The 21,287-nt window shown below is 42.6% G+C and overlaps 1 protein-coding gene across 2 annotated transcripts in view; it reads right to left on the reverse strand.

Annotated features, from left to right (window-relative positions):
• bckdhb (branched chain keto acid dehydrogenase E1 subunit beta) overlaps positions 1–21,287 on the reverse strand; it is a 69,033-nt gene that overhangs the window by 33,733 nt on the left and 14,013 nt on the right. For both annotated transcript variants that reach the window (XM_083760681.1, XM_083760680.1), the window contains exons 6-8: positions 20,426–20,534; positions 16,759–16,856; positions 15,218–15,328 (exon numbers count right to left, since the gene is read on the reverse strand). In XM_083760681.1, the coding sequence (XP_083616807.1) occupies positions 15,218–15,328; positions 16,759–16,856; positions 20,426–20,534 (318 nt within the window). The remainder of the gene's footprint in view (positions 1–15,217; positions 15,329–16,758; positions 16,857–20,425; positions 20,535–21,287) is intronic.

Below are 21,287 nucleotides of genomic sequence, written 5' to 3' on the forward strand. Positions count from 1 at the left end.
CTGGGCTGCCACCATGACAGTGGAAAGTGTCCAGTCATCACCATGGGGCAAGGACATTGGCCTGTACTGAATTTGCCCAAACAAGCAAAACGAAACAAACAAACAAAATCAGACCTGTCTGAACTGAGTGGTGTGTGTGTGTGTGTGTGTGTGTGTGTGTGTGTGTGTGTGTGTGTGTGTGTGTGTTAGGCTACTCGACAGTGACACCTTAGGTCACTGTGCAGTATTTCCGTACTCAAGTGGACATGGATAGAGACATACATAGGGACCCACATTGCTGTTCCTTGGAGTGGCTAGCACCACTCAAAAACTGTACTGTAGTGTGCAGTACTGTACTACTCGTACGGTACAGTACTCTGCGCAACAGTGACACTTGGTGGTCAAACAAACACTATTTCCGCGCGCACAGTGCACACACAGGACAGGAGTGGCTAGCACCACTCGAAAAGAAAAAACACGTGAGGGGCGCTAATATATTAGAGTCTAACTCATGTTGATTAGGTTTTGTAATGGTGATATAAAACAAATGGTGCAAATACAAACATTAAACGCCCTTAACAATAAAGAGACAATATGACGTAATGAGTTACAATATGACGTACATTTGTCCTTCATTGTCAATGGCGTTTACAAAACAAACATTGAACTAAAGACAAAAATTAAACCTGTGTATTATATAGGAGGGGCTGGCAGCTCTCAAAAATCAGACAGTCTGAAGTGAGTGGTGCTGTACTGTACACTGTACTGTACTGTACTGTACTGTACTGTACTGTACTGTACTGTACTGTCTGTGTGTTAGGCTGTGCAACAGTGACACTTGGTGGTGAACAAACGCTATAACGCTATTTTCGTGCTTGGAGAGACGAAGAAAAGACAGTAAACAATATGAAAACGGCTACTGTATGTGTCCAACAGGCACCCTATATCCAGTGAAAACAAGCGGTTTCTGGGCCATCATCTGGAGGCCACCTGGTGCTAGCACTGTTCCACATCATGATCTCCATGATAAGTTCAAAGCTTACCTAATAAAAAATTGAAATCCGAACAAAGGTTCATGTTCGACTTGTACTTATATAGCGTATGGTAAAGTTTTCATGGAACTGTGCAGCGTGGGAGTGCCGTTGAGAAAGGCCCTTCATAAATTACTTTAATTGAAAAGTGATGTCTTTAATTGAAAAGTGATGTCGCAGACATAACGCAGGGACCATATTATGTGCTTGTTTGCCTTTGTTTGAAGTAATGTAAGACCTTTCCATATCTGGGCTGGGGGCAAGACGGGGCTTCGCTAATGGTGTGCAGTGGTCACTCACTCAGTTAAGATTTGAGAGTTTCATGGAGCTTCGGGGGCTTAACTCAAACCTACTGGGCCTCAGTTCTTTTTCATTGCATGTTCACAAGCAAACAGTGGTGGATAAAGTACTCACATTTGTTACTTTTGACCCGAGATCAGATTCTAAAAATGTCTGTTTGAAAATGACAGTTTTCTGAAAAAGCTATGTTTCTATGTCAGTCTTCGATTTTTCAAAAATAGCAGACCTACAAGCTCGTAGCTTGTAGATCTGCTATTTTTCAATAGCTAAAGCATAGCATAATGCTAACACCAAAAGGGGTTCCCGCCCAAAATGGGTTAAAGGAGAATTCCATGCTAGAATGCTTTCTTATCTTTCTTTGTAGTCGTTACGTCCCCACCAAAGAGGTCCAGGTGTTTTTTTGTGCAAAAACTCCTTATTGGCTATTTTCCCTACCATAAGCCCTCAATGAATTGCATTGCATTGAATGGGAATTGAATGGGGCTATGGGGTGTTATGCTAGTTCGCTTATTTCCATCGAAAGAAGTAGTAAAGTGTGCCGCTTGGGATATTATTTACATTATGAAGAGAGGATATATACAAAGAAATTATAATTTTGAGCGATGGAAATAAGCGAATTAGCACAACACCCCATACATCCCATTCAATTCAATGCAATTCATTTAGGGCTTATGGTAGGGGAAATAGCCAATAAGGAGCTTTTGCACAAAATAACACCTGGACCTCTTTGGTGGGGACGTAACAACTACAAAGAAAGGTAAGAAAGCCTTTTAGTATGGAATTCTCCTTTAAGTAAAAGTATCAATACTGCAAAAGTCTGGTAATCAAAATGTACTAAACTATTGGTATAAAAAATGTACTTAAAAAGTACCAAAAGTATAAAGTACTCATTATGCAGAATATATATATATATGGCTGAACTGGTTAGTGTGTTTTGTAATAATAAACAACATCTACAGTAAGTAACTAGTAACTAAAGTGTTTATGTAATTGTAGTGGAGGAAAAAGTACTATATTTTCTTCAGATATGTAGTGGAGTAGAAGTAAAAGTATTGCAAATTGGAAATATTCCAATAACGTAAAAGTACCTTGTAAATTGTACTGAAGTACAGTACTTGAATAAATGTACTTAACCCATTTTGGGCGGGAACCCCTTTTGGTGTTTTAAACATGTTATAATTTAGCTATTGAAAAATAGCAGACCTACAAGCTCGTAGCGCGCCACTCGGTGGCGCGCTACGAGCTTGTAGGTCTGCTATTTTTGAAAAATCGTTAAAATGTGCCTCAAATCTTTCAGAAAATTGTCATGATTTAGAAGAAGAAAAAAAGAAATCGACGTCAGGCCTGAATGGGTTCATTACTTTCCACGACTAGCATTCAGCATCAAATAAGCGTGTTCTGAACCTGTGGCCGCCAGCTGACTTTGCATGTGGCCCCTCGGAGACCCGTCTCAGTCGGAGCGGCCTCGGCGGTGTTTTCATAGCTCGATATGATCACAGCTGAATCGCTGGCCTGTTCCCTCAGGCCTCGCTGGGGAATAATAACGGTACTCTGAGCAAACAGACTTCAACGCCGTCTGTCCGCGTGAGTGACAATGGAATCATATCAAGTTGCTGTAAGAAAACGGACATCCGTGTCCTTTTCTTGGGTCCAATTTTAACCTATTTTGGGCCTGACACTATATTCTACAAAATGTCTTCTAAACGTTCACTCTGAAGAATTTAAAGATTTGCGTGCACATTCTCACGATTTTCTCAAAAATAGCAGATCTACAAGCTCATAGCGCGCCACTATGAGCTTGTATAGATCTGCTATTTTTCAACAGCTAAACTGCTAAAGCATAACAAAACCCCAAAAGGGGTTCCCGCCCCAAAATGGGTTAACCGACAATAATCCCAATTTAAATTGGTCTACTTTGTTTTCCACTGAACAGCTACGGAGTTCAAGTCGGCAAGTTTCAATTTTGAGGGATGGTTCATAAGTTGACATCATTACCACTTTGGTGCAAGTTGGTTCAAGTGCTTCAATATGAAGTGGGGAAAAAGGCAGTGATCTTTTATTGCAAAGCTTCACATTGCCGCCTGGCAAGCACAGCAGCTGTGTGTCAAACCAAGGGTAACAGAAAACAGATCAGGATCCGTTTGGGTCAAAAAGCCTCTCGTCTAGTAGAACCAAACCTTATATTAGGGCTCATCAATCAGGAAACTGAACAACAGTATTCTGTATCTGTAAGTTGACATCCTGATATTAGCTGGTTTCCAAAACATTAACAAATTCAAGGTTTGTCCTGATCTACGGTCGAATGGAAACGCAGATAGTCTGAGAAAGAGCTTTCTGATAAACATGACCATAAACATGTCTTTCCTGAAGCATAATCCATGTCTTTTCGAGCAGGTCTTGTGAGACCCGTTTCACCACAATTAGGTAGAGCCTGACCGAGGTCACAGAAACTATTCTATTACATTTAGTTTCCGTGTAGTTCAGTCAGTAGAGCACTTGCCTTTGGACCACAAGGTCATGGGTTCGATCCCGGGCACCGCCAACTCAGCGCACGAGTAGCATGGCTTGAGTGTGGCAAGTCGTGCGGTATGTACTGGCAGCTGATATGCTCTACCTCACAAATCCATCTCCCAGTGATCTAGCGCATTGCGAAACGGTGATAGACTGCATGCGCTTTGGCTGATACCGACAAGAAGCCTCTTCGACCTGGTTATTTACGAATACATTGGATACGTTTGAGGGGTGCTAGCCTCTCCAACATCTGGCTTTTCATTGCGAGTGACGTCATGTGGCAGCCAAGTCTGTGGACTTTTTAATGTTTGCTTTAAGCATGGCCCCCTGTGACGTCCTGTGGCAGCCAAGTCTGTGGACTTTTTAATGTTTGCTTTAAGCATGCCCCCCTGTGACGTCCTGTGGCAGCCAAGTCTATGGACTTTTTTATGTTTGTCTTATTCATGCACCCCAGTGACTTCATGTGGCAGTCAAGTCTATAGCCTTTGCCCCCAAAAGGTGCCCCTCACTTCACACAAGTATGATTTCTATTTTATTTTAAGAACATTTAGCCTTAAAATAAATACAAATAACTTTTAGATAAAGTATATGTATATATATATTTATTTCTGGATGTTTATTTGTTAGTTTTCAATTAAGCCTACAAAATAGTGAAAATACACATACTCAACTTTATTTCATTAAAACTCTTCCAAAATATCCGTACTACATAGTCACCCTGCAGTGCTGGGCAGATACCACTGCACCACCTGAGCGTGTGAACTACACACCCAGAAACTGACAGTATGGCTCATTTATCAACTACCTATACAGAGTTTATGTTTTAAATATCTAATGTATTGTGGTTTCTTGTGAATCAAAGTAGGATTTCCATTTCTGCTCCCAGACATACTACTACTACTACTACTTTAAAACAATAAACTGAACTAGAGAAATGTGCTCCCAGGCCAAGTAGTAGAAGTCAATCTTAGCCAATCAGTTGTTTTATGACTGAAGCTGAAGTAATAAAAAAAAATGTGTTTTGCAAAAACTCTGCCAGCTGGTGGCGTTATAATAGGCCAATGTGAAAAGGGTGGTATTATATATTCGGCCTAGTGGGACTTTGTGTGTAAAGTTTTACAGCAACCAGACGCTGCATTCATGATTTGAGGCATGTTCTTCAAAATGAGACACAAACTTTAGATGCCAATCTTAGCCAATCAGGATGGAATATGAAAAATCACACCCGTGTAAAGTGAGGGGCGCTCTTATCATCGTACATCATCCATTCATTGTCAATGGGAATGTAATCTTTGTGCAAGATGAAAATCTACACTATCTGCTAGCGCCCCTCAAATTGACAGATCTGTCCTGATCACATGAGTATAGAGATAATGTGTACCCCTTTGGATGACGTTCGGACGGGGGCCAAAATGGGCCTGGCAGAGACAGTAACTTTAACTATAAATGCACTCTGTCGAGGTGCCAACTTGCGCCTTGCACACAAGTAGGCCATACATGGCTTACTTAGCCGATACAACGTACAACACTGACATACATACTGTACAATACATACCCAGCCCGGTCGCAGTACTTTGTGCAATCGTGGTCGATTCTGCGTTACACTAATTGATTTGTACTGTCAATTCCCACTGAAACCGACAAGAGGATATGGTTTAGTCAATTCCAAAAAAAAAGTATTGCGGCTTCGTGTTTACATTTGGTACTATCAAAGTAGGATTTCCATTCCTGGTGCCAATCACATCACTACAAAATAATAACGTTAACTTGAATAACTTTAATGATACAGTTTCCTTATTAATGTGGTTGATTGTGTAATATTTTCCATTCATCCCTACATCCTCTTCCTGGGTGACTCTTCAAACGGCTGCACTCAGTTTTTCTCTATAAATGCTGCTTCAAAACAACTGAATCTTATTCATCGTTTCCAAATGGCGTCTTATCCACTCTGTGTAATTATGGTGCCGTATTATTGAAAACAATAACAAACCACAGCCGTTGAAACAAGGACAGTATGTTAAACTTGACATTGAGCAGAAGAATACTGGCGCTCCCTGACTTTGTTTGCCTTTCGTGTCTTTTTCCATCTCAGTGCATCGCAAACAAACACGTCTGAGTGTACTGCATCCTGCCAGACCCCTGGCTGCTGAATCCATGCACTGTCCAGTATTTACCTACAGTCTTTGACCAGGGGACACACATTATGCCTCAGAGACACTTAGCGAGAGGCAAAGCAGCCCCTGATAAGAGGGTCCTATCTGTACAAGTCAACAGACCCAAAGAGCAACACAATGAAACCAGCATAATTTCCAAGAAACGCTGTTGCACCTGCACCATGTGTTTCTACTTCACCCTCCGATTCTGCTTTTCCTCAACTCTCATGAACGAATCGGTAAAAAATGATATATATATATATATATATATATATATATATATATATATACACACAGTCTGGAGCAGAAGCCCCCATACGAGAAAGGTCAACGTGGCTATTAATAACAGCGGCCTCCGAATCTGGGTTGCTTGAAGCCCACCCCTGTGTCCCTCTTGCCACGCTCATCCCGGCCAGGAAAGCACGACTGGCACAGATCCTGCACAACACCACCACAACTCTAGCGCCTCCAAGCAGCCTTGAGTCCTGCCACCCCTACAACAAGGCAGCACAAGAGATGCTCAATTCCACCTCTGAGGACATCTCCAGAGATGCATGGTTGGCAGCAGAGTGGAAGCAGGAGTGGGGGTCAGCCGGGCCCTCACGCATCCATAGTTACATCTGGGACCCAGGAGATGGTGCTGTAGGAGGAGACGACCTGCCACGCTAGCAATGGACCATACTGAACCGCCTACGAACTGGGGTTGGTCGCTTCAAGTCATCCATGCAGAAGTGGGGCTTGGCGGACAGTGCGGCATCGATTGCGTGACCCTGCCCCCCGCCGCCCATTAAATCACCACCTGCCCCTTAGACAGACTACCCTCAGAAGCATCACCTCTTCGACCTAGGACCAGAGATGCGGGCGTGGCTCCACGACACTGAATTGGACCTCTGACGTTACACGAAAGGAGGGTTAATTGTCATAACAAAATTTGGAGAAAAAGAAAATGGGTAAAAAAATAATCGACTACACAAGAAATAGATAAGAGATAGATAGATATAGATTACAAAAAGTGCTAATACTAATGTATAGTAAATGGCCATTGATTTATTGTTCTCACTGATCTTTTGGAAAATTGTTCAAAGTACAATTGATCGGCTAGTCGATACATTTTTATTTAGGTCAGTCATGCACATCCCTATACTTTAGCTCTCACTAGCTCTCATTCTTTCAAGTAACCCAAGGACAGTTTCCCATTAGCCCAGGATAACAAAAGAAAAAGTGAAATTTCCATCTCTGGACAAAACACACTCACATGCACTTGTGCACACAGTACACAGTACACAAACAGAAAAACACATGCAACCTTGTGAACACACAGATGCTCTCAAGTCCTCAGATGACTCCTTCTGCATGTGTTGTGTGGAGTTAAACAGGTTCAGCCAAATTGGTTGCATCACCAGGAGGGATGAGGGCCAGGAGGCAGCACTGCATGGAGTCACTGAGACTTCAGCGGGTTTGCACAGGCAAAAGATGCGTCTATTTAGAGACCACGTTTGCGGAAGTTTACACACCTCTCTATTTGGGCCTCTATATCGGCGAGGAGCATTAGTAGCCACAATGTGGACCTACAACAGTACTTGGCATTTGTGCTATCCGGAGTGAATAACCTAGGTAAAATAATAATGCTATCCTGAGTGTCTAAATAACCTAGGTAAAATAATAATGCTATCCTGAGTGTCTAAATAACCTAGGTAAAATAATAATGCTATCCTGAGTGTCTAAATAACCTAGGTAAAATATTAATGCTATCCTGAGTGTCTAAATAACCTAGGTAAAATATTAATGCTATCCTGAGTGTCTAAATAACCTAGGTAAAATAATAATGCTATCCTGAGTGTCTAAATAACCTAGGTAAAATAATAATGCTATCCTGAGTGTCTAAATAACCTAGGTAAAATATTAATGCTATCCGGAGTGTCTAAATAACCTAGGTAAAATAATAATCTGTATTTAGAAACCACCGGTGGAATTATCTTGGTGCTCGAGCCAAATGCAATGGCAATCTGGTGCCAGGCTTCAGCCAGGCTTAGACAAAAACATCTTCCACTCTGCTTAGTGAGCTAGACTAAACGGAATGATTTAGGAGCACCTGCCACTCTCTGTCGCCTGCCAACACACGCCTGTTACCATGGCGATCGTCAGCAGCAGCTCCCACTGCCGCCTCGTGAAGCCAAGAGCACCTTCGCCTGACATATAAACACGCTCTAGCCTGCAGGGCTACCACCACCTGGAGAGAACAAACTGCACGACGACAATGTGTTTGCATTGCACAACGCTGCAGCCTGCAGGTGAGTCTAATGTCAAGTGCACAATTTGTTGAAGTTATTCACAATAATGGGTAAAAGCCTAATGATTAAAGAAAATAAAAACAAATCAGCAGAAGGGTCCCCATCACGAAAACAAACCGCACAGATGTTCAGGATGGGTCATTCAAGGACAACTATATGATGAGCAGAATGTGTGTCCAACAAAATGTAAGAAACAGATTGTTACATTGGCTTCTACTTTTTTGTATAGCTTGACGGCTTTTTGGCTCTGTGCAAATCCCTGCAGTAGAGGCAAATCTTAGTGACTGACATTTTGAACTCAATCTACAGTGGTGGTTTAAAAACGTTTTGTGCCCAAGGCACACCAAAGGGAAAGCTAAAATCTCAAGGCATGCCTGTATTCATATCTGTGCAAGATAGCCTCAATAACATGTGTTATCACTCTTGTCACTGTCAGTGATTATTTTTTACTACTAGCGCCAATAGGATTAACCACTTAAGCCGTATGTCATACTTTTATTGCGTTGTAAACTTATTGATGATCAGCTACTTCTGGGATTGTGAAAACTTTTAAATGAACTAAAGCAAAAATGCAAGATGAAAGATTTCCGTCTATGATGACTTGCCCAAAATAGGGATGGCAGGTTGAAATTGGTTAATATATATATTTTGAATTCCCCTCGGCATTGGAAAATGACAAATATAGTAAAAATATGTATTAACATAGTATAGTAGTAATACATGTGCGTATATTTTATAATAATCTACAATTTGTTCTTCTTCCGCAACTATTTGCCGTTCTGGCAGTTCTGTTCCGTAACTTTCCACGAAATTGGGCAATATGGTAGAGGGTCATGGGAAACGGTCAAGAACTGAATCTGTCATTCGTCAAATGACCTCCGACCTTTAGATCTGCCAATATATATAACATATTGTATGAATTATATGATCCACTCTATCAACTCCAGGGATTTTCGTAAAATCGCATTTCGCAAGAGTCTGGACCCTGCTAATGCACGGTTGGCTGCGGGTTGACAGGCAACCCCTACAGCCAATCAGCGTAAAAATAAAAAAAAGTTGACATCATCTCCAGTCTCCAACCAGGAAACGAATAAGAATAATGTGTGGTTGTTACGAAAGGGCACACTGTTTAGGAACCACTGACCTATAGTGATAAAAAGGGAGAAGAAAAGTACTGATCCGAAGGCCTGTGGTTCTGGTTCACATTCAGCATTCCAGTTCCTGGACCGGGTTTTGGAAGAGGGGGATGCTCTATCCATACGGGCTCCTATAAAATCAGGCAAATTCATAATTTGCTGCGGGTTGTTCTACAAAGCGTTTTATTGGGGAACATCAGGGCCCAAGCATGCGTGTTCCCTTGAAGGCTGCCCGCCCTGAAAACAGCAACCACATCACAATCACGTTAGCCAGTTGGGGCCAGCACGTTCGTCTTGGACAGGTCTGCCTTGGAGTGAACCTGAGCGGAGGGCTGAACAGGGAAACAACAGGACTATTGTAGAGGGGCCTTAAGGTGCTAAAGGTTCCAGAACGTTTGCCCGGCAGCCCTTGTGCGAGCGAGCCATCATGGGAAGTGCCATCTCCAATCATAGCTTGGGAGCAGACAACTCTATTATGGACGGGCCAGGCCGGTTCCACACTGGCAGTCTGGGAAAACCTGGAAAAGAGGCTGAATCACCAACAACTAATCTAATACAATAACTGGGCCAGAGATGTTTTATAACGATGACTGGCACACACACACACACCGTGCCGTCATACAAACCTTGAGCTCATGCTTAAGGGCCATCTGAAAAACATTTAAATGTATTAAAACGATATAGGGGGTGTAACATCCCACTCAGTGAAGAACACAAAAAGCTCTCCTGCAGAGCTCTCGTGATCTTTATAGCACAAACTCCCTGCACAGCAAGACAGCGAGACTTTCCACAGTAATATATATCATCTGAGCCGTGGGTCTGGCAGGAGATAACCAGCCATTTTGTTTAATCCCTTAAATGAACGACTATACGTTTACTGGACCGCTGCAGAGACAGTGCAGACAAAAATGGAAATCACTCACATTTTCTCCACTTTTACAGCCATTTCTGACCCATGATTCCCTTTGTCAACAAGAGAGCCGAATATATTTAGATCTAAGTACAGCTAGTCGCCGCCAGAGTGGATCCCTCAGGAAGCGGAAAGATGGCACGTTCCACCACAGCGCTGCCTGAATGGTCTCTCATGCTGAAAGGCACATCATTCTCCATTTACTGCACTCAACATACGCACTAAATACTAGCCTTGAGTCTGGGTTATTAGCCAGGCTAACTAAATACAGTAAGCAGACATAAAGACTACACACACACAAACGCACCGAAGGTAACTGTGACTCATGGCACATGCAAAATGTTAATTTGCTGCCAGCAGTCGGATATACAGTACACCTCTTTCCCTTCATTCATTCACGCAGACACGCACGCACACACGGGCCCATGAGTAATCGGTTTTTCAAAAGACCAGTGTCAGTGAGATGCAGACTTTGCTGGTCAAGCTGGACAGCACAGCCACTAATTGCTTTGCACACTGGCTAAGAATGGCACTTGCTCCAAGAATCCAGAATAATAGCCTTACGAAAGTCTTGGTTCAGCTCCACACAGTGTGGTCACAAAAACAACTAAAGATTAAGGTACATTATGTAATGATGTAGTGTTGAAAATATTGCCTCTCATATTCGCAGGTACCTGCCAATACTTATTGAACATAGACTTATAGGTTATTTCCTCGGGCAAGGTCAGGTCAGGTCTGTAACAGGGGCGATGGTGAGAACAGTGGACTATAACAAAATAAAAGACTGATCCCTAACAACACGAATGCATAAGATCCAACACACAAACGACACAAGGCTTCCTATAAACTGTAAATAGCGTTATACATTGACATTCCAGTTCTGCATGGACAGCTTCTTGCGTGAAGCAGTGGGTCAAAAGTGTAAGCATCAGCAAGGCTGCAGCCACAGAAGCGTCCAGATGCCAGCCTTTGCCCGTAACAGGGAGCGCCGCCCAGTAGTTAGGGCACCACTGCTCAGGGTGACTGAGGGCACTTCTTCTCAGCATGTCACTTTGTTTGTCTGCCCGGCTACTATATTCAGGGCATATGCTTTATTTAAAAAATGTGTGTTGTTTTTGGAATAAGACAAGACACAAGTCTTTTTTTAGCAGCCTAAATTTCCTCTGGCTATGTGTAGAACTTTTCACTGGGACTGGGAAATGTTTATGGATTTACGGAAAATGAAAAGCGACTCTTCAAGTGACGGAAGAAGTTAAGAACCATTGAAGCATACAATCTGACAGTAATGAGCTCCCCGAGTGGCCTACCTCTGGATGACGGACGAAAGGATGCCAAAATATCAACTTTGAACATAATGATACTAGTGATTTTGGTGACCCCATGGCCTTTACTCTAGTCTAAAGTAACTTTCGGGCCAAAATGTCAATGGTTGGGTGTGGAGCAGTACAAGTACACCCACACTCCAATTTGAGGCAGATTTTACACTCCATTAAATGAGGGCCTTAAAGTATTTTTTTTCATCTGGTACTCATCACATAATCATAAACAACTGCCTTCAATAATATCAAATGGTGGCACCATATAAAACCTTTTCCCATAAGGTATCAAGTGCCTTGGGATGAAAGGTAGCATGCTGTGATGAGCCCGTGATGCATCGTACAATAACATTATGCCACCATAGGATTAACCCCAGTGCTGTGGCCTAGGTTTCTTCAGATGGTATAACATAATTATTCCATGCGCGACATGCGCATGTACAGTATAGGCTATAGTATACCACTTATGCATTGTAAGTATATGGGTGTACATATGTTTATATGTATACTCGTATTACTCTTGAAGAGCAGCTTAACTGGCACAGAATCCAGCGAGTAATTTCAGTTATAGAGGGGTGGGAGTTTATACGTTTTTACTTCTTCTCACTCCTTTTCGGATATGCTTAGATTTATTTCTTTTTTTATGTTTCCTTTTATTTCTTCTTGCTATTTTTTAACTATTTATTTTAATTGTTTTTCCTTGTGAAATGCAAGGAATTGCATAAACAGGGGTCTTTACATTTTTGGATAAGGCTATAATCTCCACAGCCAACCCTTATGCATTAAAAAGGAACAGGCCTTGATATTTGACCTGTGGTCCTATTGTTCATAATGTCAGCGCTGTTTTCATTCCCTGGTCTCACGCCGTCTCTGAACATGAAAACACACACAGCCGCTCTGCTTCTACTTCACAGAGGAATTGAATGTCTTACATAACAGAAATGAGACCCACATTTGTTTTGACTCTGCCTCTTAACACACATCTGGCCATAACATTTGGCCTTGTGCTTCAAATTGATTAAGAGACGAAAATCATTCATATGTGAAAATAACCGTTGATTAGAACTTGATTAAAGGCCCTTTCAGCTCAACTGTCTGATTGGGTCTCACATGCAGCGTCTGGGTATGGCAGTGCACCAACACAATACCAGACCGACCATATTGACGGGGTGGTTGGGGTGGGACGTGTGGCAATTATGACCAATAGACTTCCGTTTTAAACAGAAAATAATTGTTTCGGTGTGCCGACTGTGCTCAGAGAGAACAAAAACAAGAAGGATGCGGAATTAAAGCTTGCCATGGGGCGTAAGTTCCAAACACAACTGTGTAGTTCCAATGCCTTTTAAAGGTTGTTCGTGGAGCACACTGGCTACAGGAACCGCATGATGGTGTCATGGCGAGATCAGTGTCGTAACTCTCCCTTCCAACGGGTCTGGGGGAGAATAGCAACAGTGTGCCACGCAGTGATGAGCAGTCGGGTTGACAGATACTGTGTCCACAGGGGCATGCGGGTAGAGGAGTGGACATGGAGAGATGTTGTTGACAAGACTGGGGTCTGCCCCTAGGACCGTAAGTATCGCAAAAACACACTATTCAATTTCAAGGGATCCGTTTTAATGGGGCAATAACCCATTTAAAGAAGAAAATCACCAAGGACATTTGTATCAGAGGGGAACAAACAGACTGCTTACCGCGAGTTTCAAGTCCGTCCCCCCCCCCCCCAGTGCCAGTAGAACACTACAGTCAGTGCCATTGGTTCCGATCGGACTCCCTATTAAATTACTACCCTCCAACCGCAATTTCATCCTGTGCCTTAACTGTGGGTTAGAAGATTTGCTTGGCAGGAAGAGGCCTCACAAGGCTTTCTGACTGTGTCATGTGTGACCAGAAGCACATAAAGATTGCACAATAAAAATACTTTCACAAAAACGAACTCATACGCCGCTAAAGCTGGGGATGTGTGCCTACAAGACAAGTCATTTGACACACAACAAATTCATTGTGAGTTATGTGTTGTTTTTATGTGTTTTGTTTTCTTTAGTCATTCATGGTGTTAACATTATTGTGATTTATTGTCTTAAAATAAAAAAACATTTGATAACAACAACAACAAAAAAATCATTGTGAGACGTACTATTCAAGTGGCCCATTTATAAAGTGACATTTTGAGGGTCATGGGTAGGAGGGGATGTGCAATTGCACGCTTCCCCCTTCGACTGTCCAGTTCCTAAAAGGTTTATATTTGACCCAGGCTTTCACATCTGATAATGGCGTAGCAAAACATTCAACGTTTCCATGTATCTACCTTAGTTCCAGCACAGTGCCCTAGTGGTTTAGTCTGGTGCCACTTGGTGAACTTGTGGTGCTCATCACCCCTGGTGACCAAGGAAAAGCTCTGCATCGGCTGTGTTTCTGCACCATTATTCCACAACCTTTAGTTACTGTCCCCATATCAAAATACAGGACAATGAAATCCCCACTTTACAAGCAGCACTGTGTCGTTTGACCAGCCCTTCCTACATAAAAACATTATGTTGGTTATATCACCATAGCCAGCATAAAATGGAGGCAACACGAGATGGTCGTCAAGTCTTACCAGCTGTGGAAGGAATCCTGTTTATCATGCATCATAAGGAACCACACTGTCCACCACACATTGTTTCTGCACCACAAAAAGGCCATGTTAAATCAAATGTAAATAAGGGGTCAATTCCACGGCTAAGCCAAAACTGTGTGATCTCGCTCTGGTTTTAAACAAGACAGGATCTAATAACGATGTGGCCTCCCTGTGAATCTCTGACATCATCTTTTAGATGCCATGTTGATGACCAGCCCTGCCAAAACTATTCAGGGACTGACTTCTTGCTGGCATAAGACATTTGGTGTTTGAGTTTACCTCTTCCATACAGGAAAGGATTCCAAATAAGCCAGCTGGCTTCTTCCTTTCCTTGCATACACACAACCACAAAACTTTGAGGCGCATACATATGGGGGACATATGGACAAACGCTCTTCTAGAAGTCACCGCGGCATTAGACAGAGTGCAAAGACCAAACCACACCAAAGGGTCAGGTTGGGACAAAACCGTTTTAAGGTAAAACACACCAATGCAACTCATTGAGTTGCAATGAGTAGCATTGGTGTGGTCTACCTTAAAAAATGTTTTGTCCAAACCCGACCCTTTGGTGTGGCTTGGGCTTAATAACCCAATCAAGACACTTACTGAGCGTCAGAGTCAAGCGTGACAACAAGGGTCTGATGAAGACGTTCGTTGAAATGTCAATCAGTCACCACCCTGCAATAAATGTACAGACTTGAATGTCCTATTAGGCTAGTCTATTAGAAGTACCCAGGTAAAATGTTTTGTTTCTATACAGTCCTTTACTGATGAGCATCAAAACCCTTCTATTGGACTTCACTTTTACTGATGATGTCAGTGTTCTCCATATTGGGCAAAATATTAATATTGGAGTGATTCATACATAAATACAGAGACATACAGACAAATGCTGTTCTAGACGGTGTACCCCTTTGGTGGCATGTCTTAATTTAGTTGATTAAATCAATGGTATGTCATGTTCTTGTCTCACCTTGCAAATCGTTTCAGTGTCCCACGGCAAGATGGTCTGCAGATCGATAACCTCACACGACAATCCCAGTTTCTCCTGGGCCATCTTGGCAACCTCCCTTATCACATGGATCTGAAAATCAAAAGGTCAATACAAAGAAAGGAAGAAATTCTTAAATCCGGCATATTTGACTTTCTTTCATGAGTTTTATTGATCATTCACATGACACTGTTTAGATGTTGTGCACAATTCGATTTGATGAAGTGATTTTAACCTTTGAAGATTTATTTTTAGGCAATAGACAACAAACATGGATGATCATGAATTATCATTTCCTGGGATTATTTCTTTCAAACATCTGAGCAATTATGTAGAGCCAAAAACAGCAAATTGATCCAAAACAAAAACACACATGGTGTCCATGTTCATTATTTCAAATCAACTTTTGACTGACGAACAAAGTCGTCAAGTTCATGGAGTCCACATTTATTGGCAGTTTCTCTTGGCTGTCATAAGATAACAACTGTTACGCATCCGCTGAACTCTCTGGTGAACAACGCAAGTAATTTACTTTTAATTATAAGCATCCATTACGCAATGACACTGTCATTCATTTACAAATGAGCACCAGCAGATTAAGCACATTTTGATTTGACAGAAAATGACAGAAGGAATGCAAAGTCTCTTGCGGGTGGGGGATGTTTCTTTTGCTGTAGGGCTGGCTGGGGCACAAACTGACCACCACTGTGCTCTATGGAAGCGTCTTTCTTTCGCTTTACTCTCATCTGTGCAGGGCCGACAGATGAGGTGCGTAATGGGGTCGGAAAGAACACTGGCATTTCAAAAAGAAGAGACACGACTTTCCACTACTTTACAGGATCTGCTTTCTTCCCTCTACGCCCTTTATGCATTCAACTATAATACCAGCTTTGATGAAGCCATCTTTCCTCCAATCCTGTCCGACCTCCCTCTGCTTGAGGTACATTACAGCCCCTCTAAGCGAGGGCAGGATAAGCCCAGTAAGGTGTCTGAGGCACAATCTCAGTCAGGGATGACTCCCAGCGAGCTATACACACCTTGACACTAAGCCACAGAAAATAAAATCTCAGGGATGAAAGGAAACAGAACAATGGAAAAGTGCGCCGCAGACATGTACTGTTAACAAGCGCGGAGCCAAGAGAAGCCCTAATGTTGTGAAGATGTCTGTGCAGATACGGCCACGGACCACTGGCTGGGGGAAACCCCACGGAGAGCCCGGGGTGTGAGTGGGGTGGGCGGGGGGCGCTCGAGGACGGGAGTCCGAGCTAATCCACTGCTCGCCTCCACAGCTTAACCCATTTTGACCTGTGAGCTTGTAGATCTGCTATTTTTCAATAGCTAAAGCATAACATAATGCTAACACCAAAAGGGGTTCCCGCCCAAAATGGGTTAAATGTCAACGAGCGAGAAATGAGACGTGGCTCTCTTCCGCGACCACAGACAGTCGACAGCCAATGGCCACTAAGGTCGCCCATTGACACGCCCATTGACAATCTGCCAGGGACACATGGGGGCACTTGTACCTGTGTTCCCCAGGCAACCAGGGTGACGTCGCTTCCTTCCTCCAGGACCTCGGCCTGAGAGAGTGGGATGGTGTAGTGTTCCACGGGGACCTGCTCCACTGCGAACACAAGACACAGAGCACACATAGGATTAACATCCCAATAGAGTTGCACTAGTCCATTTGTGCACTCGTAGTCTCGTACACAGTCAAATACTCAATTTAAGGGTGTGATTAAAACAAAATTTGTTAAAGAGTTAAAAAAAAGAAAAGCTTTATATTCCCACTGTAATTATTGCTATAGCTGATTTAACTCTGAGTGTACAAATGTAAACAAATGGATTCACTCTTGGTTACAGTCAAAATTATATCTTTATCTTTTTACTGTGTAATTGCGAACGCAGTGATTGCGAACGCACTGAGCAGCTTACTATGGAAGTCTGTGGTGCGTGCGTGTGTCACGCTGTGACACCACCCGCCCACCACCAGAGGGCGCAGCTGTATCACACACAAAAAATACACGCACACACAGTAAGAAAACTTAAAAACAAAACAAAGAAAACAAAAAAAACATAAAAAACTATTTTTTTTTAATTGTTGTTATTGCAATTTACGAGCTGCGTTCGCTTCGCGCGTCTTACTTGTGTGCATATGTGTCTAAAATACACATGAAGTATGTGCTTGCATGCATAACCAAGGCTCAACTCTGAATACATTCATTAATCACGCCGCTGTGGAGACTGTGGCCTCCCTGCAAAATAACAAGGTCCCATATCTTCTCCATAATGGAGTAGGTGACAACTGGCGAAATTACAGAGAAAGCACAGGTTCCCGTTCAGGGACACATCATCTGGCGGCTTTTCCAGATGCATTTTCATGTTTTTTCCAGAACCTCGTCTCTCTCTCTCCAGAGACCAAGTGTGCTTTTATCAGCATAGTCACGGCCCATAATCATGATCAAGTGTGACAAAAAAAACACTGGCGGGATGGGGATGGAATATGGTTCAGTAAAGGTCCCACATAATGTAATATTAGTCCAAATAATAATAATAACGTGTCTCTCCTGGAAACAAAGCCCAAGACAAAGCATGTGTAATAAGTACATGGTTTCAATAATGGTTAATAATCTCTTGGAACACGTCGCACACACACTCATCGGTCATGGACGTCATTGCGATGCAAGAATCTATCATGAATGGAAATGGCATTGGCAACCATAGCAAAGACATGGCCTCTGCCAATTCTGCCTCTGCAGATATAAGGCTTAAAAAATATGCTTTGTTTTAAGACATTTTAACCACCCTTGTGTCCCCATCTTTACCTCAGTGGCCTTGCTAGTGTCCGCCCTGACAAGCCCGGGGGTTCAATCCCTGGCCGAGGTATAGCAAAGAATATAAAACGATGGTACTCTATATGCATCCATGCTTCTTTACACCTGTAAACCTGTTTCTGATTCTCTCCATCAAGAATTGGATTGGGGCAAAGTCCCTGCGATAAATTATGCTCACCATGTCCAAGGAGTGTACTTCATACATCAACCTGCCTCAAGCTACGGAAACAGGAGATGGGCTCCTGACCCATGGGCCTAAATAAGTAAGTCTATGGGCCACACGGGCTGCTTGTTAAACATTGGTTCCGCAGGCTACTTACTTTTGGATCTGACTCACCATAACATCTTTGACCTCAAAAGGCGCTGCATGGGATTTGAACATGCGAGTGCATCTGGGCATCTGGGCTGTTGAAAGCATTCCTGTATGGCAATGCATGAACTCTGATTTGTAATTAGGGACATTCAGGAGAGATGTGGGGTTTTTTGACCCCAGTATTTACTTTTTGGAGCGGTCAGGGTGACTTTGTTCCTTTCCTTCCAGGGACGAAACCGCAAACATAGCTTTCAGTTCATTCCATGGTCTTCAGAAGCTACCTACATCTTTGGCCAGAAGTGAAGTGGGGCGCTTGGTTTGGTAACTGTGGTAATCAGATGCTGCTTCAGAGTTCAGAACAGACCGAAAGGCAAGTGGGCTATTTCGGTGAAACTACTGCATATTGCAGAACTCTGAAAATGTTACTATAAATACTAGGTTATGGTTTAATAAGTGTAATCTTAGCCCACAGTCGACCGTGTGGCCTTGATGAGGTTAATGCGTGGTTTTATCCACTCTCTTGTGAGCGCAGGGGGAGAAAAGGTTGCTCCAATTAAATAAAAACATGACCTCATAATCCAAACTGGGATCGCTCAGAGCCATGGCGACACGGCACGAGAGCTAGCACTCATTGCCCTTTATAACAAATTAAAATAATTCCTTAAACGCTACCAGTTCCAGTGCCGACTTCTTTGGTTGAAACGGATGACCGATATTGTTGCCACAACAGTTGTGGCAAAATGGAAAGAAAAATACCTAATTGTAGGGAAACTCTTCTATTTCTGTTTGACAAAAATAAGCCAATTGAGTACATTAATCTATCCCTCATGTCAACTTACTCACCATATGACTCCTCAAAACTCTTGTCTTGTCATCAACTCCTCAAAAAAGTAATTAAGTAGTGGATCTATTTCCACTGGCATCAATTCAGTTGGAAACAGATCAAAAATATGACATGGTACAGGTACCTTTCGCTGAGAGATAAGCCTATTATCAATTTCCTGTCCAATTGTTCACCCTCTGAGAGGCAAGAATGAGAGATCATGTCATGATCCGCATCAGCTCAAACACAATTCGAAAAGAAACATGTCAAATAACCGAATCATCTGCCTGAAGTGCTTTTCATTCAATCTTCTTTGAAACAGTCAAGACAGGATTATGTTACATGGTGCAGTAAATACTACACATTAACACATCCACCATGTTGATTCCCTATAGACATAGAGGTTAGAAGAGACATTGATGTGAGAAATGGAATTTGGAATTGATGATTTTCAACAGATGAGCAGCAGATTTTAATATCGGATGCCACTGTAACATGATGAGATGTTCTGGGCAATGATCACTAATCTGGTGCCATAATCATATTCAGTCCTCAGTGTCTAATATTTCATTTGCATCTGGCTTTTATCACTGAACGAAAAAGAAACAACTTCAATTAATGTGAAAATATCATACTTTGTTGAGAGGCGGAAGATGGCAATCCCTTTGGGAGTCTGCTTTTCTTTACTATAATGGGCAGTGAAAACCTAGCAATACAGTTACTTGGAATAAACACAGAGTTGTCGAATCTCCAACTGAACTTATACTGTTCCAGCACTGGTTTGGCAATATGTGGGATGGGCTGTTCAGAATAGACAGACTTAGTTAGCCAGGGGCATAACAGCCCTCCAAAGCCAATACAGCTGAACTCAGTTTGACCACGGTTCTTCGAACATCAGCGCTCCCCCTGAGTGGAACAGGTCCATCCTTTGGGAGGGGGGGAGGCGGGCGGTTGGTACGGCTCAGCACTGTCAACAGTTCACAGCCCATTTAGTCCGGCTGGTTCACACTTGTGAAATCTGCTCAACTTACTCGCACAACGCTGCAGCCAGGCACAGTTCAGATCTCTACAGAGGACATGTTTTCAATAAGTGGAACAGGCAAAGGGATAGAGGCGCCAGAGAATGAGGGTGGTTTAGTGGAAGCTCAACTTGGGTGCCAAAATAAGACAAGCATCCATGTTGATTTTTTAGCTTTTTTTCCTTTTCTTTTTTCTTAGCTTACCTGCTGCTCTATAGAGGATCTTGGGCTCAAAGAATATACAGGGGTTCTGATCGGCAATGCACGAGAGGAGTAGTCCTTTGGCCTGCACAGGACTTCGAGGTATTACAACCTGGGGCAGGGCAGCACACACACACACACACACACACACACACACACACACACACACACACCATCAACAAAACTACAAACAGTGCATTAAAACGTGTGATTGTTGTCATTCTGAGTATGCCTGCTCTGACAAGCATACATGGTATCCTTCCATATTGCAGCATGTACAGTACTGTAGCGGATCCCTCTTGGCTCAGTAATTATCACCCACTGCATAGGAAGATAACATTTACTAGCCTGACCTTTGCCGAAAGAATATTGACTATGGATACTCATGATGGATGAACCACTTATAAACCAGTCATTTCCAGCATATGCCATTTGAAAAAACGTTTTCGACAATTACCATTCATTGTGAATGTGTGTATATGTTTTGATCGGTTTGTGTGTACGTTTAACCTTTTATTTGCCAACCTTTTATATGCATTAAATGTCAACTTAATGAAATACTTTGTCCGATAGGAGCGTCGGCTCAACCCAGGGTCATCCCACTGCGAGTCACATATTGATTTCTGAGTCTGAGAGACTCATTCATTAAGTACAGCGGCTATGCGTGGTGCAAAAAACAGCCAATCCACAAGCATCACGACAAGTTGCGAGCCTGTAGATCGTCTATATTCGGCAGACGACACCATAATGAGCATAATGATTAGCCTATGTGCTCATTAAAAGTGATTTCCATCAGACCAGTTCCAACAAATTACTAGGAATTAAAACAGTTTAAGAGCCATAAACGTCAAGACGTCTAATTGCC

Source organism: Protomyctophum parallelum, assembly GCF_964188405.1.
Source record: "Protomyctophum parallelum genome assembly, chromosome: 3".
Classification (NCBI taxonomy): domain Eukaryota; kingdom Metazoa; phylum Chordata; class Actinopteri; order Myctophiformes; family Myctophidae; genus Protomyctophum; species Protomyctophum parallelum.